At 38.6% G+C, this 25,023-nt stretch overlaps 1 protein-coding gene across 2 annotated transcripts in view; it reads right to left on the bottom strand.

Moving 5' to 3' along the window:
* Window positions 1-24,724, bottom strand: part of LOC309796460 (hypoxanthine-guanine phosphoribosyltransferase) — a 30,476-nt gene extending 5,752 nt beyond the window's left edge. The window contains exons 1-4 of one of the 2 annotated variants that reach the window (XM_082609601.1): window positions 24,544-24,724; window positions 14,951-15,057; window positions 13,346-13,529; window positions 2,965-3,030 (exon numbers count right to left, since the gene is read on the bottom strand). In XM_082609601.1, coding sequence (XP_082465727.1) covers window positions 2,965-3,030; window positions 13,346-13,529; window positions 14,951-15,057; window positions 24,544-24,570 — 384 coding nt within the window. In that variant the 5' untranslated portion in view covers window positions 24,571-24,724. The remainder of the gene's footprint in view (window positions 1-2,964; window positions 3,031-13,345; window positions 13,530-14,950; window positions 15,058-24,543) is intronic. The other variant, XM_082609600.1, reaches the window with a different exon arrangement.
* Between the last annotated feature and the right edge of the window lie 299 nt (window positions 24,725-25,023).

The raw sequence follows: 25,023 nt of genomic DNA, 5'->3' as shown, positions 1-25,023 counted from the left end.
AGAATTTTAATGTTCTATATACTCTTCTAAGTCATTGGTTATCAAGGTAGGGCACACAAGATCCACTGGGTTGAAAGAAAGAAAGATTAGAACTTTTTTTAAACCTCACCTTATGTAATCTATAATTTTATAACTGCATGCATTTTATAATACACATTATATTACTACCATAGTTCATATGCAATTTACTCCTTTCCTCATATCACAACTAATTTCTCTCTTTTCAAAAGATATTGTAACCTAAATCTTTAGGAAAATTGAATATACAGTTGATGCTTGAACAACAAGGGGACTAGGGACACTGACCCTCCACACAGTTGAAAATCCACATATAACTTTACAGTCGGCCCTCCATATCCACAGTTCAGCCGTATTCACAGATTCAACCAGCCACAGATCGTGTAGTAGTGTAGTAAGGATTTATTGAAAAAAATTTGCATGTAAGTAGACCCACATAGCTCAAACCCATGTTGTTCAAGGGCCAACTGTAATCAATTAATGGACCAATAATTGTTTCACCACCTACCATGCGGTTCTTTCTCAGCATTTTCTCTAGCCCAGCTAGCACATCTGAAGGACAACATTTTCCCATCAGTAACTTTGGCTCACTGATGCAGCAATTTGCACCATGGGATGGAATTATAGTTTGAAAAGAGCATTGAATTATGAGACAGAGAAACTGGATTCTAGTCTTGCCTCTAATACTAAGTAGCTGTAAAACCTTGTCTAAATCATAATCAAAGACTTTTAGTACTATGAGGCTGAGAGATTAAATATTTGCCACACAAAATTGTAGTATCCAGAGTATGATGTCATTAATGTTTAGAAAAATAAAAGAATGAGAATTGCTACCATTACCGAGAGCTTATTTTACATCAAATAGCTACATCCTTACTTAATAAATGAAAAAAATGAGGCTCAGAGGTCAAATGACTTGCCTAAAGTCATAAAAATAGTCGAGTGGTAGAGGATAGATTTGAAGAGGGGTTTTCAGGGTCCAAAGCCCATATTCTCAACCATAACTGGAAAAAAGGAGAAAACTATTCATATATATATGTATCTGCACACACACACAGTATCCTCCAGAGATAAACTGAAATAGAATGTCTAAATAACCCATAATCTCACCACCAAGAAACAACTTCACCCAACTGCATCTTGTTTTCTTCCCACAATAAATGTGCTTACTGTGACTATCATGAAAAGAAAGTTATTTTAGAAGCAGAGACCTTTTAAGATCACAGAGCTATGTAGTGGGACAGAGACATTAGGTGGGAAAGGCAAGGTCAAATGGAATCACAGAAAGCTTTGAAGGCTAGGTCCCTTCCAGCACTAAAAACTGATTATAGGAGTAAGGGCTTCAAATGACTTCTAATTATGGGCAAAGCATGCTGAAAGGGAAGGAGGATAGGTCTGGCAGGAAGGGAAAAGAGTCAACAGATTATAATTTCTCCTTTGAAGTTTTCAAAAGATGTTGAGGAAGACAACATTAGTTTGGCACGACCCTGATATGGGACCACAGAATTTGACACAAGTGTTGCATGTTAAAGTTGCCTTACAGATACTCAGTGAAGTAAGCTATAAACATTAAAATCTAAAAACCAGAGGAAGAAAAGAGCTTTGGAGCCAGATAGACCTGCATTTAAATTCAAGCTCTAGGGGCTTCCCTGGTGGTGCAGTGGTTGAGAGTCTGCCTGCCAATGCAGGGGACATGGGTTCGGGCCCTTGTCTGGGAGGATCCCACATGCCGTGGAGCAGCTAGCCCCGTGAGCCACAATTACTGAGCCTGCACGTCTGGAGCCTGTGCTCCGCAACGGGAGAGGCCGCGATAGTGAGAGGCCCGCGCACCACGATGAAGAATGGCCCCCGCTCGCCGCAATTAGAGAAAGCCCTCGCACAGAAATGAAGACCCAACACAGCCATAAATAAATAAATAAATAATAAAATACACACACCTTTAAGGATTTAAAAAAAAAAAAATTCAAGCTCTACCACTTAACTGGCAGTGTGACTTTGGACAAGTCCTTCAACCTTGCTGAGTCTTAGTCTCCTGATCTGTAAAATGGGGATGATAATATCTACCTCACGAGGATTCTTGTGAAGCTTTTATGAGATTATGCCTTTATATTTGGCACTGTGTCTATAAGCAAAAAAGTAACTGGCAGCTGAAAAAAAAGCATTCCAAAAAATAAAATAAAATAAAATAAAAATAAAAATTAAAAAAAGCATTCCATTATTTATCATTGGTTACTCAAAAATCATTTCAGTGTATCTAAAGAATAATATTGTAAATATTCAACTATTTTAATAGCTCTATTATCTCAGCGAAATGTCTATGCTGGAAGAATTTTGATGTATTTTAAACTCTTTTTTGGGATTCCTTAAAATAACAGTATGTTTGAACATACTAAGTGTTCTAACTACCAGAAACTGTTTTAAGAGCTCTACATGCATTATAACACTCAATCCTCTTCACTCACTGAGATGACTGCCAGTAGCATCATATGGGAGACGAGAGGTTAAATAACCTGCCCAAGGTCACATAGCTAGGAGGTACTGAGCCAGGCTTTGAATCAAAGCTCTCCAGCTCTAGAACCCACACTTTCAGTCACTACATTATACTGTTTCTCTATCTTTTAAGAAACTATGTGCTGTTTATTTTTAAAAAGAAGACTGTCCTTTCCCCCATATATTCTTTTGAAGGATCCCAAATTAGATCCCCAACAGAAGCATACCAGCAGTACTTGGCAACACAGACTTGATGTTTAATGTTGGATTTTGCTGCCTCTTTGCTATATGACCTAGAGAAAGATACCTAACTTAGGTTGTTTCCAAGGGTTAAATAACCCTTGTCTGAGTGCATAAATAACTATCTAAACTGCCTCTTGGTGATGGATTGAAAGCACAGTGTTACTAATTGACTCAGTATGGAATGTTTCTTTTCTTCCCCTTCAAGATACATACCTTTCCAGTTAAAGTTGAGAGATCATCTCCACCAATTACTTTTATGTCACCTGTTGACTGGTCATTCTAGTTTAAAAAAAGAGATAAATATATATGTATATCTTTCCATGTATACACACACATTTCAAATTATCAAATGCGAACTAGAAGATTTAAGAAGTTAGCTATCTAATGTCATAGCATTATGATATTCTAAATGATACAAACTGTAAGAATTATGTCTCTAGAAATGAATGACTAGGTAACTTTCAAATAGAGATTAGTAAAAATTAAGAAGTTCTAATTGGCCATTACTGATGTGATGCTTCGAAGAGTCCTAAAAATGGGGTACACCCATTTTCGAGTGGGCAGTATTACAGAGGCCACCCATCTTCAGTCTCAGTTATTTCTGAACCACGAAAGAAGTTATTAGCATGACAGGTGTCTGGTTCTGGCCCTGGACCATTCCCATGAGTCAATCAAGGTGTAGAGTCTCGTCTATATCACACTCGACTCCAAAGATATTTCCCTCAAAAGTCTAGCTCAGGCCCAGGTCATCTTCAGCACAGTCTGGGAAATCAGGTCTGATCAGTAGTCCTTTAAAGCATACCTCTTAGGCTCCCAGTTTTATGCTATCACAGAATCTAGTAGAAACCCTTAAAAGAGTTTCAAAAGGGAATGCTCCACACCCAGTGTAGTTGGTGGTGATAATGATCATAATTTGGCTGTGCTGGATTCAAGACAGAAAACTGGAGTGAAAGAGCAGGTGAATGAAACGGCTTAGACTTGCCCTACCAGAGAGCAAAGCATACCAAAGCTGTGGCAATTACAGTGGTGCTGTACCAGCACAGTAATAGACAAAGAGATCAAGGAACAGAATAGAGCCCAGAAACAGACCCAGAAATATATGAGGATTTAGTATATGATAAAGATGGTATTTCAAGTCAGTAAGAAAAAGATGAATTATTCAATAAATGGTGTTTCATCAACTAGTAATCCATTTGGGAAGAAAATAAAGTATGATCCCTACCTCACAGCATACACAAATATAAATTCCAGATGGATTAAAATCTAAACGTAAAAAATAAAGCCATAAGCAGACCAGAAGAAAACGTAGAATATTTCCACATTCTCAGAAAGGTAAAAACTTAGGCATGACATGAACCTAAACTGAAAGAAAAGGTCTGTAACGAGTATTTCTATTATACATTGGGCTCCAACAATAAGAATCCAATAGAGAAATGGAGAATGAACACGAATAGGTAATTCACAAAAGAATGTCATAACATATAAAATGATATCTGAGAAACAAATAAACAACATGATTCTACTGTTCACCCATTCACACTGGCAAAACTTAAGCCTGATGATATATATTTTGGCAAGAGTGACAGGAAACAAGCACCCTTGTTGTTGGTGAGAGTATAAATCAGTACACTGTCCTTTGAAAAATATATAGCCATACCTATTAAAATTGTAAACACACATGCCATTTGTCCCAGCAATCCCACTTCCAGGAATCAAAGCTACAAAAACATAAGTGTGCAAAGGTACATACAAGGATGTTCACTGTATCAACTGTTATAAAAAACAAAAATTGGAGGCAACCAGCATGTCTATTAACAGGGAACTATTTAAATTAAGTTCATCCGCACAATGTAATACTGTGGAGCTATTAAAAAGAATCTGATAGGGCTTCCCTGGTGGCGCAGTGGTTGGGAGTCCGCCTGCCGATGCAGGGGACGCGGGTTCATGCCCCGGTCCGGGAGGATTCCGCGTGCCGCGGAGCAGCTGGGCCCGTGAGCCGTGGCTGCTGGGCCTACGAGTCCGGAGCCTGTGCTCCGCGGCAGGAGGGGCCACGGCAGTGAGAGGCCCGCGTACCGCAAAAAAAAAAAAAAAAAAAAAAAAAAAAGAATCTGATAATCTATATACACACTGACATGAACAATGGTAACTAAAAACACCAAGTTATAGAGCAATGTGTTGCCTACGAAACCATTTCTGTTCAGCATTTTTAAAAAGCTTATAACTGCAATTACCTCTGAGTAGTGAGAAGGGATAAGAAGACTTTCTACTTTTATATACAGGCATACCTCAGATATTTCGGGTTTGGTTGCAGATCATCACAATAAAGTGAGTGTCACAATACAGCAAGTCACAGGAATTTTTTGGTTTCCCAGTGGACATAAAAGTTACGTTTGCACTGTACTGTAGTCTATTAAGTGTGCAATAGCATTATGTCTAAAAAAAACAATGTACAATACCTTAATTTAAAAATACTTTATTGCTAAAAAATGCTATTGTTTATATGTGTAATCTTAAAAAATGGTACAAACGAACCTACTTACAAAACAGAAATAGAGTTACAGATGTAGAAAACAAACATGGTTACGAGGGGGAAAGGGGCAGGGATAAATTGGGAGATTGGGATTGACAGACACACACTACTATATATAAAATAGATAACTAATAAGGACCTACTGTATGGCACAAAGAACTCTACTCAATATTCTGTAATGGCCTATATGGGAAAAGAATCTAAAAAAGAGTGGATATATGTATATGTATGACTGATTCTCTTTGTTGTACAGCAAAAACTAACGCAACATTGTAAATCAACTATACTCCAATAAAAATTAATTTAAAAATAAAATAAAATAGTGACGTCAAATACTGTGGAGGATGCAGAGAAACTGGGTCACTTATACTTTGTTTATGTGAATGTAGAATGGTACAGCCACTCTGGAAAACATTTCAGCAGTTTCTTTAAAAATAAAACATGAAACTATGGTAAAACCCCACCCCACCCCAAATAAATAAATAAATAGATAAAAAATAAAAATGCTAACCATCATGTGAGTCTTAATCTTTTTGTAATGGTAACATCAAAGATCACTAATCACAGCTCACCATAACAAATATAATAATGAAAAAGTTTGACCTATTGCGAGAATTACCAAAATGTGACACAGAGACATAAAGAGAGCAAGTGCTGCTGGAAAAATGGCATCAATAGACTTGCTTGACCCAAAACTGCCACAAACCTTCAATTTATAAAAAATGCAGTATCTGCAAAGCACAATAAAGTGAAGTGCAATAGGGACTCCCCTGGTGGTCCAGTGGTTAAGAATCTATCTTGCAATGCAGAGGACACCAGTTCGATCCCTGGTTGGGGAGCTAAGATCCCACATGCCGCAGGGCAACTAAGCCCGTGTGCCACAACTACAGAGCCCATGCACTGTGAAAGAGCGTGCATGCCACAACTAAGACCCAACACAGACAAAAAATAAATGTTAAAAAAATTATTTTTAAAAAAGTGAAGCGCAATAAAACGTGGTGTGCCTGTACTTCTAATTTTGTCATACACTTCTATATATGTGTCCGTATTTTATGGAGTGTTATTTTTGAAAAACACAAATGGGCCAACAGTATACAGTGTTGCAAACTAAATGTAAGATACATAAGTATGACTACCAATATCAAAAAACTCTTGCATATTACTTCTCATCTTAAGGAAATTTCGGACACCTCTTATTCTAACTAACTTTAAGTTAGGGTTTAAACCTAGAGTTTCAAAAACAGAATTAATAGCAAAAAAAAAAAAAAAAAAAACCAAAACTGTATGAAACCTGAAGCTTTCAATGAGAGCGAATCACAGCAGTAAACGATTTACACAGTAAATCAAGTTAAATAGCGACATCTTCTGTATAAATTTGGTATTACAGTCGACTTCAATTGACCCCTTTTTAACAGAGAAAAGGAGTAAAGATCTGAGAACTGAAAAGTATGGAAAAAACCCTGTGATCCAAAGGCAATGGTGATAGGGTAAGAGACAAGAGAACTCCAAGCACACAAGACACTGCTGCTGCACTAGATCTAAATCTCCCTATTTCTGTTCGCCCCAAGGGTTTTAGCTTCGAGGCTCCTTTTTCTGGAAACACAGCCACCTTTTAAATGAAGGGTAATACAGAAGATTCATTTAAAAAAATGTTACAGTCCACTGTGCTAGAATACAGGTATAAGTGCCCAAATTGCATACAAATGGCACCCATGAATCAATTACCCCACCAGAGGATTTTCCCTTGCTCCCTCCCTTCCTATGATAAGCTTCCCACTGTATCCCTGTTGCATTTCATTACTGAGTGACTCTTATGTGCTTCATCTTTAAGGAGATGATGGGACTGGCATGGGAGAGCCCAATCTGTCCTTAACTCAGAATGTCACTGTCAACTACATAAAATCCCCAGAGAAGCTCTTTGGGTCTACCAAATACATACCCTCAGCGTCTGTGTTTCCATTTTATCTACCTCTTCTCGAGTCTACGTGAAAAAAAGAGAAGGGAAATAGGAAGGAACTTTCTTATTTGTCTATCCCTAAAAATTGTGCAAACCTCCAGGTAGCAACAAGAACTGAAGCTTGGTATAGGAAAAGAGGAGAGAAAGCTGTGTGAAAACACGTTAATGAGTGGGCTGCAAAAGAACGGCTTGGAACAAACAGGTTGAGACCATAAGAAGAGAATGCAGAGAGGTTAATCACCAAAACTAGGCTCCCAAGAGGGTGAGACTAGGAGTATTACTGAGGTAGGAAGTCCAGCCTTAGCACTTAGTGGCTTAGCAATATGTGCCTTCCTTTTTGCAGTGAACTTCAGATCATTCTTTAGGACCCTAGAATGGAGTTATGGGGAAACAACTGTTCCTTCTACATCCAGCTAGGTCCCAAGTCCACCACACTCAATCATATTTTCTCTTCACGTCATAATTTCAACCATCCTCTGTGTCCTTTAACTGTTCTCCTGTGCCCTGATCAAATATCAACAAAAGGGAGAATATTAGAATCATAAACTTTTAGAGGTAGACTGCACCTCAGATGAAAAACGGCAGATATCCAATTTTCTAAAAATATATGCGGAAAATAATAAGTCTGGAAGGATATATGCCCAGGTAGTAAGTCAATTTATTTACCTGTTATTTTAAACTTAAAATGTTGCTTTAAAGGAAAAAGAAGCTATTATCAGTTTTAAAAATGATGCTGATGAAGCAGGGCCCTTATAGATCATCTAATCCTGCACTATTCAATATAATAAGCACTAACCACATTATTTAAAATTAAATAAAACTAAAAATTCAGGGACTTCCCTGGGGGTCCAGTGGTTACGAATCCGCGCTTCCACTGCAGAGGGCACGGGTTCAATCCCTGGTCGGGAAACTAAGATTCAACATGCCGCGCAGTGTGGCCAAAAAAAAACCAGATCCTCTGTTGCACGAGATATATTTCACAGCCTCACAGTCACATGTGGCTAGTGGCTCTTTACTAGACAACACAGACACAGAACATTTCCATCATCACAGAAAGTTCTGTTCGTCAGCATTGCTCTAAACACATCAAAGATATCATTTGGTACAACAGGGTACCAGAAAAGATTGAAGTGTTAGTGCTGATATTTAATATCTGGTATTTTCAAGTACACTGTTTTCAAACCTTCAGAAGTCATTGCAACCTGTGTTCTTGCTTTTCGTTCCATGTCTGGTTTTGGACTAGGATCTGATAAACATGTTCAACAGAACCACTCTTCATGGACTAAAAGACAGTACCTTGCATACAACAGGTGGTAATATGTTTGCTGAGTGAATTAATCAATTTCCTTAATTAAAAAAAATATTTATTTATTTATTTATTTATTTATTTATTTATTTATGGCTGTGTTGGGTCTTCGTTGCTGCGCGCGGGCTTTCTCTAGTTGCGGCGAGCGGGGGCTACTCTTCGTTGCAGTGCACGGGCCTCTCATTGTGGTGGCTTCTCTTGTTGCAGAGCATGGGCTCTAGGCGCACGGGCTTCAGTTGCTGTGGCACACAGGCTTAGTAGTTGTGGCTCACGGGCTCTAGAGCGCAGGCTCGGTAGTTGTGGCCCATGGGCTTAGTTGCTCCATGGCATGTGGGATCTTTCTAGACCAGGGCTCGAACCCATGTCTCCTGCATTGGCAGGCGGATCCTTAACCACTGCGCCACCAAGGAAGTCCCTCCTTAATTTTTTTTTTAAAAATAGAAGTTGTGGTTTCATGGGGCCAAACCTGACCACTACCTTCATGTTCTACTAATCAGGGTGCTTACATAAAACCTAAGTTGTCCGACAAGGACTACATCACAGTGAAATCCACAGGCAAGAGTTAGAAAGTATACTTTTGACTCTAGTTCTGTTAGCGTTTCCTTATACCATGGACAGTACACATCCCCATTCCTGCCAATTTAAACTGAACAAATTCTTTTCTCCATCCACGTCTATGGTCTTAGTTCAATAAGCAGGAGAAAGGCATAAATCACTTCACTTTCTTTACATATATATATAAATAGATAGATTTACAGAAGATAAGCTTTAGACTATCTAGTGTCAACATCAAAGTGGTACGTTTACATTTAACTTCAACTGTTCTGGAGAAAAAAGCATACCTTAAAGCAATTGACTAAGTACATACAGAGAAAAGTGTCAGACCAAAAGCTACTGACCTCTGCTTAGAAGAGACACTTTAAGAAACTACTCCAATATTTTCTGCATTTTTCTTCAACAAGCTCACTCAAAAAGTCAGCTTCTTACAAATAACAAATTGCTATAAAGTAATTTGTACCTTTGATATACTAAACAGATAGCCTAATCAAGCTACTAATCAAGTGACTTCCAAGATTAAGACTGAAACTTATAGCTTCATGAACCTTGACCCTAACTGAGGAAAAATCCCATAACTGGCAAAATGAATTGTTTGCATGCAAAACTTCTGAAGAAATAATAGGAAGCCCATGTTAGAGGATCCAAGTCAGTTAAAAGTTTTCCCAAATAAGACTCTCAGTTCTGCACAGAATTAAAGGCCTGTCTTCACATTGAAGACCTGTAGGATCCTGGGCAAGTCACTTAATACCTCTGCCCCTCATTGTTCTCAAATGTACATGGAGATAATAATTCATAACTCAAAAGTTTTCTGCAAGATTTAAAATCCTAAGAAAAGGGACTTGCCTGGTGGCGCAGTGGTTAAGACTCTGCACTCCCAATGCAGGGGGCCTGGGTTCAATCCCTGGCCCGGGAACTAGATCCCATATGCATGCCACAACTAAGGAGCCCGCCTGCTGCAACTAAAACCCGACAAAACCAAATAAATAAATATTTAAAAAATAATAATAATGAAAAATAAATAAAATAAAATTCTAAGAAGAATTTCATTTTAACATAAGTCATTTAGTCTGGACACACCATAAATCAGGTTAATTTCTCCTTTGCTTAGGGCCCACAAAAAATTTACTTGTCGGACAACTTTCCCTCTCGAGACTTCCTCATTTTTTTTTTTAATTGAACTATTTTAGTAAAAAAAAAATTCACTGCAAAATTGCACTCACAACAGAGAAAATACATTTGCACACTTATCAACTGTTTCTTTTTTTAATATCACAGAGACTTAGTGATAAAAAGTCATTGAATATATAGTACTACATTTTATTGCTCTAAGATGTACATTCACATTTTAATACCCCTGAAACTGACAAATTACAATCAACAGCAACTTACAACAATAACTGACAGCGTCTTCTTTCTTAGCAGTACAACAAATAGTGGTAAATCTTAAAATCAGTGCTATCTAAGATTTAATGAAACATGGTATTTGGAATCCCCAGGCAATTTGTCAACTAGGCACTAAGCAAATAAAATTCTGCCTAGCTACTCTAAGAGTATGTAAACTATAATGTGAGTGTGTATACACAGAGGGAAAATTCTTCAAAATATTAGAAATAAAAGTGGTAGTGGAATTTAGGGTGACTTAATTCCTTTATAATTTTCCATGGTTGTATGTTCTTTATAATAAACATGTATTTTTTAATCGGAAAAATAAATTTTCATTCTGAAGAAAAACTAGATGGGGTGTGTTAATATTATTATGGCTCTTTATATATTCTGGGAACATTTAATAGTTCACGGAACATTTCTTTAGGATAAGTACAGATCAGTTAATGTTTAATTCACTGTTTCAAACTGGTCAAGATCAACATGTAAAACTGCATTAACATCAATGTTACTGATGCTGCAAACAATTTTAAATTCCCATTTTATGATATCAAATTAAATTGCCTGCTTTTTTATAGGTACATGTGAATATCTTCCACAACAAGCTGATGAATTATTAAATAGGGTAGAAATGTTACTTCAAATCAACAGAAAGTATATGGTTTTCCTAATTTCTATTGTTTAGCAGTAAATCTACACAGAATTTCACATAAAACAGAACAGATATTTTTTTCTCTACGTGAAAATTTACCTAAATGTTTGCTTTAATCATGTTGAAGGTTCCAATGCCTTTTATCAGTTGAGGAGTTCAGCTTAACAATCCTCTAAGATCTCAAACTAATAGGAAAAAAACTAGGACTTCCCTGGTGGTCCAGTGGTTAAGACTCCACACTTCCACTGCAGGGGGCACAGGTTCGATCCCTGGTTGGGGAACTAAGATCCTGCATGCCACGCAGCATGGCCAAAAACAAACAAAAAATAAAAATAAAAAACAACTAATAGGAAAAAAACTAAAAGTAGAAAATGGAACTAAAATGTCAAAGTGTTTCTACCGCTTCAAAATTGCTCTATAACTATAAAATACTCTTAAAAAGAAAATATTAAACTCCTCTCAGTTTTTTAATGAGCTTTCTTTTCAAAGAAAGAACATTCTGCACAAGTCCCCAAAGCAATGAAGTGTAAGTCATAAAGTAACAAAATTGATTTTTATGTGCATGTGTGGGGGTCAGGGGTGGTGGTGCTTAAGAAGACCAAACAGAGAAATCACGCCCTGGACTGTAAGCCCATGTTTTGCCTCTAAGCAACAACATATTAAAGTCTGGGCAGCTATATTGCCTAGAATTAAATCTTAGTGTAAATCAGCAAAATAAATAACTTCTGTTGAGTAAAAATCCAAATTTTGTATTTAAGCAAGTCTTTAATTCAAGTGAGACTTTGACAAGTTAAAAGGAGCTTATGAGTATGAAGTAATGTCATGATATATGAGCACAAAGGGTTTTAACAGGATAGGGAAAATGTCTATGATAATGCTTAAATGGCTGTCCAATCACCCACAGGACTGATGAAAATGGGGAAAAGGTCAAAGACTTGGGTCAAATAGATGATTAACGAAGAGAATGGAGGCTGAAAGTTAAATGTAGATAAGTGGTCTTATGCTCAACGAAAATGTAAACATAGGCCAAGTTTCTACAAAGATGCACTACAATACTGATTCATGAAAGAGCAAAGATCAGACATTTATTCTAATCCTTGAAGAAGCTAGGAAAAATCCTATTTTTAAGGAAAATAGTTAACTTCTCAGGAACTACAATGACAACACGCAACCAGAAAAAAAGCAACAGTATGAAGTAATAAAAATCAAACATTCACACGATCAAAGAAATTGTGGATGATGAAATTCATGTGTAAAGATGACATGGATTTTGGTTCACCCCACAAGTGTCAATATTCTGAAGCATTTGAGATTGTGTGACACAGACAGAGTGACTGTGACCCAAAAGTGGTCTTTTCAATGTGCTAATGTTCTCGCTCCATATGCGCTAAGAGACAACTGTTGACCCACTTTATTACTCACACCTAACTCCAAATACGACTGCCCCGCAAGTCAATCTAGCTCCAGAGAGGACATCTGCCACCAGTAAGTACAGTCAAAAGAGTATATCCCCCAAGTCCCAAGAGCAATTCTGAAAACGGGTTTTTCAAAATCCAAAAAAAAACAAAATTAAACTAAACCAAAGAACCTTTAAAATAAGTATAGGCGACTAGTTTGAAAAAGACAATATTCACTTGGATATACACTACTAGGGAATATATTAGAAAATCTCACTCTAACCAAGTAAAATGAACATGTAAGTATAGTTTGCAGAGCTTCAAAAACATACAGGAAAACCTACAGTTGCCATGGTTTGTTTTGTTTTGTTTTGATTTCAGCAAAACATAGTCCTTCACGTCAAATTAATGTTAATTTGAATTTCAGAATTCATATGGTTTTGTTTTTATCTATTATGTAGATCAATTTTGGCTCTTTAGTTGTATAAGAGTTATAAGCTAATAGAATTTATATATAACCAGTTAAAGCTCATACATATAGGATACATATAATAAAAATGCCATGTTTGGGGCTTCCCTGGTGGCGCAGTGGTTGAGAGTCCGCCTGCCGATGCAGGGGACACGGGTTCGTGCGCCGGTCGGGGAGGATCCCATATGCCGCAGAGCGGCTGGGTCCGTGAGCCATGGCCGCTGAGCCTGCGCGTCCGGAGCCTGTGCTCTGCAACGGGAGAGGCCACGGCAGTGAGAGGCCCGCGTACCGTTAAAAAAAAAAATGCCATGTTTATTTTAAACATGCATTAAATATACTTACACAGTAGCTCTTCAGTCTGATAAAATCTACAGTCATAGGTATAGATCTATCACTATTTCTGTTCAGTGCTTTGATGTAATCCAGCAGGTCAGCAAAGAATTTATAGCCCCCCTTGAGCACACAGAGGGCCACGATGTGATGGCCTCCCATCTCCTTCATCACATCTCGAGCCAGCCGTTCGGTCCTACAGAAATAAAATCAAGAATTTAATAGAAATTAAATTATATTATAAAAGGAACGTTTAAACTTTACAACAAACATCCCTTAAGGATTAAACTTCCAGGGGAATTCCCTGGCAGTCCAGTGGTTAGGACTCGGCACTTTCACTGCCGCGGCCCTAGGTTCGATCCCTCGTCTGGGAAACTCAGATCCCGAAAGCTGTGAGGCGCAGCCAAGCATTAAAAAAAAAAAAAAAAAAAAAAGATTAAACTTCAACAAAACACATCCTTTGCCCCCATGAAGTATAATATCCTTGCTCATAAAGTGAAGATAAAAATTTCAAAAACCTTCCAAATCCAAGTGTACTGTTTGTTACATCTATCATAAATTTTAAAAAAACAAATTAAAATAAGATACAATTTTCACCTATCAAACCAGCAAATTCCTATAATACAATATTAGAAGAGATTGTGAGGAAAGAGCACTCTCATATACCATTGGGAGCATAAATTAATATAAACTTTTTGGAGGATAATTTGGCAGTATCAAAACATTCAATAAACACACCGTCCCCTTGTCACAAACTTTCCCCATGGATAAATTTGAGCAACTGCCCAAACATCTATAAAAGGATGTTCCCTTCTAGTATGATCTGCAAAAGCAAAATAATGGAGACATCTTGCACCTATCAATAAGGAACTGGTTAAATCAATTATGGTACAGCCAGAAAATGGAATGCCATGCACCCTTTAAAATATATGAGATAGTTCTGGATGTATTAATAAGAAAAAATGCCCAATAAATTTTAGACCTATATGATAGTAATACCCATGTGTTAAAATATATAGTATATGTACATGGCCAATGTATAGGTAGGAAATGTGTACATTGAGATAACTTTACTCTTCTTGTTTAAGCCTCTACAGTTAGAATATTTTAGAATTCTAGAACATAGCTATATTAGAATAGAGTTATAATATTGATATTATAATTTTAAAATAAAAAACAACAGCCAGACACACAAGGCAAGCATTTAAATAACAAGTAAAGTTTTTCACTGCAATTCATTTAACAGGAAATTTTCAAGCTAGACGGGCATAATCATCAAAATCTGACCTTGTCTTCCCGTGATTCAGCCCCAGTCCATTACCTTGTTCAGGGTTGAGAAATCAAAGACTTTGTGCCTAGAGTTCATTCTTCCAATCTCCCTTCAATATTTACTTTATTCTACTCTCTACAGATTCCCAGTACACCATGACTTATACTGGGTAATTAGTAAGCTCTTCCTTCCTCCCTTTTTTGTCAAGAGGGCTTTTAAAACAGAAAGCAGCTATTATGTGACAAGCTGGCCTAGTTCATGTTCAAACATCAACTACTTAAAACAGTTGCTGACACTTGAAATTAATATAAGAAAAAAACAAAATTTCAATTTAAGATTGTACTAACCTGTCCATAATTAGTCCATGAGGAATAAACACCTTTTCCAAGTCCTCAGCATAATGATTAGGTATACAAAATAAATCTAGGTCATAACCTGGTTCATCATCACTAATCTGAAAAAGAAATATGGCTGTTTCAGTGAGAGCATTTCATGATACAAACACTTGATTGGATTTAGACGTTTAAAACCCTTAGCCTATCACAGAAATTTAAGTATGAGATATCAAGAACTTTCTGTAATTTCATAGGTATGATAATGAATTATAGTTATATAAGAAATCAACCACATGTTTTAGAGATGAATAGTTAAGATTACAGAAGTAAAATGACATGATATGAAATTTTCTTTAGTTCAGCAGAGTAAAAGAAAAACTTTAAAGAGCTAAGACAAATGTGGCAAAATCTTGATAATATTATAAACGTGTGATGAGTATATGGGGATCCATTATATTATTCTCCCGACTTGTGCATATGTTTGAAAATTTAGTAAAAAAATGTTTAATACAGTGTAGTCTAACAAGTTAAAATATCACAGTGAACAAGAAAAACTGCTGCTCCCTACCTCAAACCCAGAGTCTCTCTCATCTCACAGTAGGAAAAAAAATCACCAAAAAAAGCTAAGTGATTCCTTAAAAATCCAAACTTCTATAAGTCTGAGATTGTTATAATCAACTCATGAGGTACCTTCATAGTAGATACTCTAAGATTGTTTGAGTAGGACCACATATTGGTCGTCTTGATATGCCCAGTCCTTGTAATGCAAAATGTTTAATAACACTGATGATGTGGCACCTGTGGTGGTAAAATGTACTATGATTATAGTTTTATAATTATATAATGGGCCTATAAACACAGAAAAATTATAACAAAATCATAAAAAAAACTTTTGTCTTGGGGAGGGGAGTTACAGCGATTTTATTTAGCTCTTTATACTATATATTCCAAATTTTCTTCAGTGAGTACATATTGCTTTTTAAAAATATCAAGTCTTTCTTATAAATTATTTGTGGTAGTATGTGTTTTTATACATATATGTGAAAAGTATGGGGAAATTTTATGATATATTAAAACCAAATCTACAAACAAAAAAAATTTAATACAAAAAATTAAGAAAAGAGGAGAGAGAGGGAGAGAGGAAGAAAGAAAGGGTGGGTATGGAAGAATAAACCAAACAATAGTCAACTGTAAGAAGTGGGGACCTGCCACTTTCTACACTTTGACTTCTTTTTTTTTCCCACTGCCAATTTCACTTTTTAAAAAAATTATAGTTGATTTATAATTCCCACTCAGCATTATATTTAAAGCTTATTCAAAGACACAAACCACAATTATAATACTCTGTCTCACATGACATTCAAGACTAAGTATCTTCCAAATCACATTCAAGAAGCTGATGACATGAACTCTGGCAGTTTGCAAGAAATACTGGTCAAACCATAATTAAATCTCACTGCATCAGTTAATATCTATTGAGTACCTCCTCCTCCAGTCAGCACTGTATTAGGTGCTTAAGGACAAGTAGCTTGGTTTTCAATAAATTTTTAAAATATATAGTTAAGATACATTTATTATTCACAGAATTGAGAATTATATTCTAAGAAATTTGAGGTTCACATCATCTCTCTTTCAGTCCCAAGAGCTCTGAGTTTTCCAGACTTTGGTGGAATTTCAAGTATCGTCGTGTCAGACTGGTAGTAGCTGTGCACCGCTTCCACTTGGAGCACGTGGCCAGGAGCCTGGCAGCGATTCAGGCAGGTGGACTGGGACATGCCCACAGGTAAGCTCCAGCAGCACATAGTGCACAGGCACTCGCTCAGCACGAGGTGTGAAGTCAATATTGATTTGTTTTTTAAAAAACATGTATTACTTTCATATGTAGGAAAAAAATCCTATTTTGAGGGGCAAAAGATTATGCCAGGTCCTCTAAGGTGAAGTACTAATGTATCTGCTAAACACTGTCATCAGGCTTATTTCAGAAGACATTTACTATAAAAAGAATGGGAGTATGGAGGTTCCTTTAAAAACTAAAAATAGAGCTACCATACGACCCAGCAATCCCACTACTGGGCATATACCCTGAGAAAACCATAATTCAAAAAGAGTCATGTACCACAATGTTCACTGCAGCACTATTTACAATAGCCAGGAGATGGAAACATCCTAAGTGTCCATCATCGGATGAATGGATAAAGAAGATGTGGCACATATATACAATGGAATATTAGCCATAAAAAGAAACGAAACTGAATTATACTAGTAGTGAGGTGGATGGACCTAGACTCTGTCATACAGAGTGAAGTCAGAGAGAGAAAAATAAATACCGTATGCTAACACATATATATGGAATCTAAAAAAAAATGGTTCTGAACCTAAGGGCAGGACAGCAATAAAGACACAGATGTAGAGAATGGACTTGAGGACACGGGTAGGGGGAAGGGTAAGCTGGGACAAAGTGAGAGAGTGGCATGGACATATATACACTACCAAACGTAAACTAGATAGCTAGTGGGAAGCAGCCGCATAGCACAGGGAGATCAGCTCGGTGCTTTGTGACCACCTAGAGGGGTGGGATAGGGAGGGTGGGAGGAAGACGCAAGAGGGAGGGGATATGGGGATATATGTATATGTAGAGCTGATTCACTTTGTTATAAAGCAGAAACTAACACACCATTGTAAAGCAATTATACTCCAATAAAGATGTTAAAAAAAAAAAAGGGCCTCCCTGGTGGCGCAGTGGTTGAGAGTCCGCCTGCCGATACAGGGGATACGGGTTCGTGCCCCGGTCCGGGAGGATCCCATATGCCACGGAGCGGCTGGGCCCGTGAGCCATGGCCGCTGAGCCTGCACATCCAGAGCCTGTGCTCCGCAACGGGAGAGGCCACAACAGTGAGAGGCCCGCATACCGCAAAAAAAAAAAAAAAAAAAAAAAGAATGGGACTAGGACATTTGTGTCACCTACAAGAGTATTTCAAGCAAGCATTACTTTTCTAAATTTTATAAACTGAAATTTAGTTAAAAGTTCTGGGAAAAGAAGAGCTAGACCTTGCTAGATGCTACGAGAGGACAAACATTGATATCAGGCTCAACAGAACAGATCTGCTATTACCTGACAAGAATGAAAACTTACCATTTCACAGTGCTTTAAAGTCAAGATTCGGAGCACCAAAATGGCTTCCCTGAGACTTACTCACCCCCTCCTCCCAGTTACTCACTGCTTCTGCCACAAGCATAAACCAGGACTCACCCAGGACTCTTTGAAACATGCAACACTTATAAAGCCTACTGGTTCTGTGAAAATGGCTCAGTGCCTGGCTATGGGTTTTGCAGGCAGCCTAAGAACTTCAAGATTCTTGTCTGTCTCAATCAAAGCCAATGGGAATTCTGTCCAGAGTTCATCCCAAACATGCAGTTTAACACAGACAGACCAGCACAGATGTGCCCCCCAAATAGGAATTCTCTCTCTGTCAACACGCCAAATTAATTTCCAATTCAGGGACTTCCCTGGTGGTCCAGTGGTTAGGACTCCACGCTTTCACTGCTGAGGGCCCTGGTTGGGGAACTAAGATTCCACAAGCCGCGTGGCATGGCAAAAAAAATGTTTTTTAATTAAAAAAATTCTTTTTTCCAATTCAAAAGGTTTTATTTTCAATCAATACTATTAGATTTATATATCACATTCAGTGTAAAAGGGTTGATATGTTATTTCAAGATAAAAAAAAAACATGTCAATATAACTCTTCCCAAAAGGCAAAAATAAGAATTCATAAAACCTGCATTACTTGAGGTACTTTAGGCATAAATTCACAACTTTGTTATAATTCACTATAAATACATGGGGTGTATTTATGGGGATCCTAATTTAAGCAACATATGAATTGGCCATGCATAGATAATTGTCAGAACTGGGCAAGGACTACATGAGGGTTCATTATACTAATATGTGTACTTGTGTATGTTTCAAATAAAGTTAAACAGGAAGCAATTTATTTAAATGATAACACGGCACCAACATCATTTTTTCTCAATTTTACATTAATGAAAAATCCAAGTTTTAAAAATTCATATTCAATGTTCAAATACGTATTAGAATAGTAATTTTAAAATGGTGAGGACCTTATTTAGAACCTGTAATTCTTATCATTAACACTCAAATATTTATTGGGTACCTACTATGTTGTACATACTAGAGAGAATTAGATAAATTTGACACAACTACCCTCAAAGAGCTTACAGTGTAGTAGAAGATATGACATATACATGAATAACCATAAGACAGTGTGAAACTATTTTAAAAATACAGAAAAAGTATTATGGGAGTTTAGGAGGGTACTCAAACTCTCACTCAGAAGCCGTGCTTGCACCTATACCACTGACAGCAAGAAATAACAGAAGATATAATTCAATAGACAGGAATTTGTTTTAATCATCCCAAGCACCAAAGCTTCATATTAAACAGGCCTAATAATCTCAATCTCTAGAAGAGCTAGACAGAAATATACTTGGTGGCCCTTAATCTTATCAGCCCTTATTTGTTCCATCTGATATTGGTTAATATCTGGTATTAATTAACCCCATCTAACATGGATTAGTTAACAATCCAGTGGGTACTTTGATAGGAAGGGATTGCAGTATGTTTAATTATATAAAAATGCATTCAGCATCCACCTTGATTAAGGTACTATGCAATAGATTTTGCAGGGGGATACAAAGATGATTATAAATTTAGAGCCTTCAAAAAGCGTATAATCTAATGGAAAAGACATATACACATACAACTAGCTATACAGCACATTAAAGCTTATAATCTGTACCAAATCTAACTTCACAAGCCCACAAACATGTGATTATCAAAAGCGGTTATACACACTAAAGATAAAACATGGAACCCAAGGTCAGCCAGCACCAGTGACTCCCTCCTAAAGCAATATCAAGCTTGAAGTAGTCATTATATTCTGTTGCCTAGGATATAAACTGAGTAAATTAGACTGGTATGTCTCTGATACTGAATTAGCACAGCCTTCTAAATCAACTAGGCAATAGCAATGCCCAACTTTGCATATGAGTATAAATCACATCTGTTTTATTATTTGTGACTTGGTGTTGTATGTCTAAGCACGTGGTTATTACCAACACCTTCTAAAAGAACTGCATTAGTCTGCCACAACAAAATACTGTAGACCAGGTGGCTTAAACAACAGTAATTTATTCCTCACAGTTCTGTAGGCTGGGAAGTCCAAGATCAAGGGGCCAGCAAAGTAGGTTTCATTCTGACGTCTCTTCTCTTGGCTTGTAGGCAGCCATCTTCTCCTAGCTATCTGTGTGCTGAGCGCTGGGGCTGGGAACTCTCCGGTGTCTTTCTTAAAAGACCAGGGCCCCACCCTCATGACCATACCTAATCCTAATTACTTTCCAAAGGCCCCATTTCCAAATACCATCACATTGGAGGTTAGAGCTTCAACATATGAACTTAACATAAAATGGCTAAAGATCGCAAAGAAGGTCCTGGATGGCTTTGGGGAGGGCCCAACCCCAAAATATTTGGGGGAGAGCCCTGGAGGAGCTGGAAGTGGTAAACAAATGAAATGTGGTTTCTCTGCAGATCCACCTTTCCTACTCTGATTTCCAGTTCAGCCAGAAATGGCCAAAGGATAGGGTATTAATAGCTCTCAGTTACTTACCATTTACCCAGACAGTTCAGAAATCTGACTGCATCTCCTCAGAGCTTTAATACATAGCTCTCAAATTCTAACCTATCTGTAATATACTTGTTATTGGTAAAATCTACAAGGCACTTTTATTAATATGAAAGATTATTGGAACATGTAACATTACTATATATCTTTTGTCTATTTGCTATCATAGATTACCAAAATAATTTTATTTTTCAGTAAAACTGAAGCCACAAATTCTTAATAATTATGTGTCACATCGATAATAATGGTTTTCATACATGAAAAATTTTGTGGTTTACACATGTCTAATTACAGAGATATACCATCTAAAATTACAGTAAGCATGGAAATTAACTTGAGCTAAGACAACACATGCAACATCAATTCATCATCTGTGAGCAGGATTGCTTAAGCCTGTTTGTGGTCAAAAAATGACAATGTTCCTGGGTCCAAACAAGACTAAATGGAAGTGAGGAAGCAAGTCTTAAAATATGAATTAAAAGATGTACAGTAATAGATAAAATACATTTTATTTTATTCCTAGTAACCAACAATAATTCCAAGCTTCTAGAATGGGCAGAAATGGCTAGGTGGTATATTTTTACCTTTTATATTCAGACACTTTAAAATTCTCAAAAAAAACCAAAGCAGGTGTGTCATCCCCTTGGAAAAATTTGTGATAACTCAGGATATCATAAGACAAAAATTATGAACTACTGATGCATTTATCCCTAAATGTGAAAAGAATTAAAAGGTTTACAAGAATCTAAGGGTTACAAGAATTAAAATCAGCATTCTATTCAACTCAGGGATAAATTATTACCTGCTTCTACATAAGCGGGCCCATAACTACTATCTAACACTATCATCTTTCCAGTGTGCACAGTGGAATAACAGGCATGTTAATTCTGGGCAAAACATAAATGCCTATCAATTGTCAGAAGCACAGTGCTGAAGACAGTAGTTTCATAGCAATTTGAAGTGTTTGTTTGAATTCTTATTAGTAGCAAGTTATTCTAAATGTTTGTTAGTAATTTGGCAGCCACTGGCAGGAAAATAACAATCCAGTCTCAATATTAACAATGGTGGTTGACACTTTTATAGCATATAAATCTTACCAATGCACACAATATACAATTACAGATAGGAAGAAGAGCACACTAGCACATCTTTATCATCTCTTCACAGGGGAAAAGAATGACATGGCCCAGTTACTGCCTAATGAACCACAGAAATCCAAAAGAGAACTCCAAGACCCCTCTTCTCTGCTGATCTGGTTGATCCTTTTGTATTTTTCCTACCTCCTGCCTATGGACTTTCTGTGACACCTAGATACAAAAATGGACAGAAAACAATTAAGATGAATCTACAGAATGCATGTCACGTTAATCAATTTGTAGAATGAAACCCCCAAACTCAACTGCTCCATTTCTTGGTGGTCACCAAGAATAATTTTGGTCTACATTGTCAGTCTAAACCCTGATGATAACAATGATAGGGTTGTGGACCAAAAAAATGCACTATTTTATCAATTCTGTGAAAATTATTAGCAGGGTAAGATTTAAGTCCAGTTAATAGGGGTTACATTTCTAGCACTAATATCCTGAAATTTAGAAGATATTTTATCCACATAATGTATACGTGATGTTTCACAATAACTTGCAAAAATTCAGAAGCTTGTTCTTTGTTCAAGTGTGTCCAAGTTTACCCTGGAAGTTTAGAGAGATAGTTACAAGTAGCATGGGTCATATCAGGCAGATCTGCAGGTCAATTTCATCTAAGTGATACTGGGCAAGTTGTCAATAGTTCACCCATCTGTGCCTCCAAGGTCATACTAGTGTTTTTCTCCCTCTCTCCTATTATGTATCTTTAGGGCAGTTATATTAGATAATGTTGCAAAATATTTACTTCAATGCCTAAAGCATAGTAAGTACTAAATAAATATCTACCACTGTCACTATGAACCTAAAAGTGGAGAGGTTAAGAGCAGACTCTGGGGCCAGATAGCTTAGATTCAAATCCTAGTATTGCTGGGTAATCTTGGGAAAGTTACTTAACCTCTCTGAGCCACATAAGTTTTTTAAATAAATATCAAACCAGTTAATATGTGTAAAGGGCTTAGTAACCAGCACACAGTAAGCACTATTTAAGTGTCCGTCACTGCTAACATGAAGACAATTTCTGGGAAGGAAATAAAAAAAGGAACAGGAATTTGCAAACCGAAAGCACAATGAATATCTTGATGTTCAAACAAAACTAACAGCCAGTTCTAGCAAAAATAATTCACTGTATGCTGGTGCAGCCATTGGACCCCAAAGCTTAAAAGCATCTAACTTCCTCAGCAACTGAATAAAAACAGTTGAGTACCTACTATTAGCATAACATTTAAGTGTATGGGCCCTTGAGAGAGACCTAGGTTTGAGTCTGAGCTCCTCTTAATAACTGTGTGACACTGGGTATGTTACCTTAAGAGGTTAAGTTACTTAACCTCTCACTGAGGCTTCAAGGATTCCTCACCTGTAAAACGATAATCATACTTTTTTTAGAGGGTTGTTTTGAGGACTAAACAGGACTATGCAGGTAAACACATCGATAGATAATATTACTGTTCCCAGTCAGGGACCACGCAAAGGTTGTTCATTCACAAAGACCGGCTATCCTTTCAATAACACCATGAGGTAGCTAGCACCTCAGTTATACATAAGACACTTAAATCCAGAAAGGTAGTGACCCAAGGCCACACAGCTAGTAAATAACCCACGCAAGCAGGATCCCAGGCCAGACTCCATTAAGAGCACTGCCCTTTACCTTAAGTCATAATGCCTAATATGAACTAGAACCCTTCCCTTTTTAGGGCTCAAGTGGTTAATTATTTAATTTATTCATCCAACAGACCATCACTGAGAATTTCTTGCATGCCAGGCACTGTACTACGCGCTGGGGTTACAGCGGTGATTCCTGCCCTTATAAAGTTTATGTTTTTGTGGGAGAGACAATCAACAGGTAATAAGGTAACTGCTAAAATAATAATAATAATAGTAATAATGCAGGCTAAGGCATTTAACTATTGAGAGAGGGTTGGCTATTTTAGCAAGCGTGATCAGAAAGGGAGGGTAAGGGGAGGGAGCAGCCTGGCTTGTTCGAGAAACAAGGAAAAGAACCAATGAGGCTGGAGACAGGATACCAAAGATGGATTATGGTGCCAATGTCCTTGAAGGTAAGGACCAGATTCGCATTTTTTGTCCCCTGCAGCATCAAAGAGCATAGGATCCGGATTCAAGCAGATCTGATTACGAGGCCTGGCTACCTCTGGGCCGTGGGAAAGCTACCTAATATCGGCTAACTACTTTCTACGTGTGTAAAAAGGTAGGCATGGTTACCGCTGCCAAGGCTGCCGTGAGGATGCAATGAGGCAATGCGCATTCCCACAAATAATCATTACTATGTTTGCAAAACTAGGTGAAAATACCAGTCCCCGCATGCCTCCCATGTGGTCGTTTCCGTGCTCCTGAGCCCTCTCACGGAGCTGCCCCGAGGACCTCACCCACACACCGCAAATCGACAGAGAAGAGCCCCTCCTAAGAAAGCTCCCACCCTCACCCCGCCAGATCATTCCCGAACTGGCCCACGGCCCCTCCCCATAGCACGCTCGCAAGCGGCACATGTCAACCAAAACGCCATTTCCACCCTCTCCTCCCACACGCAGCCCTCCTTCCCGGGGCTCTCCAGAGGCGGCCACCCCGACCTCACCGTTCCATCCCCCCAGCCGCCCGGGTGTGACGCGCGGCCGAACCCAGGAGGCTGCGGCCGCCCCCCGCCCCCCGCCCCCCGGCCCCGGGCCACACCGTCCCGAGCCCGCACTGCGGCCCCGCGCCTCAGGGAACGGCGGCCGCCGCCGCCACGGGCCTGACGGGCCAGGCTGCTCACCACGACGCTGGGGCTGCGGGTCGCCATAACGGAGCCGGCTGGCGCGCGGGCCGAGGGCAGTCTGGGGAGGAGGAAGCCGGCGGCGGGGCCGAGAAGAAGGCGGAGGCGCGGCAGGAGGCGGCGCCGCGCGGGAAAGCAGAGTGGTCCGCCCGAGCGCTCCTCGCCGCCGCCGCCGCCGCCGCCGCCACTGCCGCTGCCGCCGCTAAGAGCTCAGGCGCAGCAGGCCCCGCCCCCGCCCCGCCCCGGGGCCCCGCCCAGAACCGCCCGCGCGCTCCCCGCGCCCCTCCGTGGGAGCCTGCGGGTTTCCAGGCTCTCCAGGTGGCCGTGGGAATTTTCTTCCCAAAGAAGCGGAGACTCCCGCGCAGCCTCTCTTCCTCTTTCCCTCAGTCTCCCATCCAGAAGGCTCCCAAATTCCCAGACCTGCCACCGCCCTCCTTTCTTCCCAGTGGCCCTAAACTGGGCGCCGGCTCTTCAGGTTCC

The sequence above is a fragment of the Mesoplodon mirus genome, assembly GCF_964341445.2.
Source record: "Mesoplodon mirus genome assembly, chromosome: X".
Lineage (NCBI taxonomy): Eukaryota > Metazoa > Chordata > Mammalia > Artiodactyla > Ziphiidae > Mesoplodon > Mesoplodon mirus.
The sequence above is the reverse complement of the archived record's forward strand: the minus strand, read 5'-3'. Positions and strand labels throughout refer to the sequence as shown.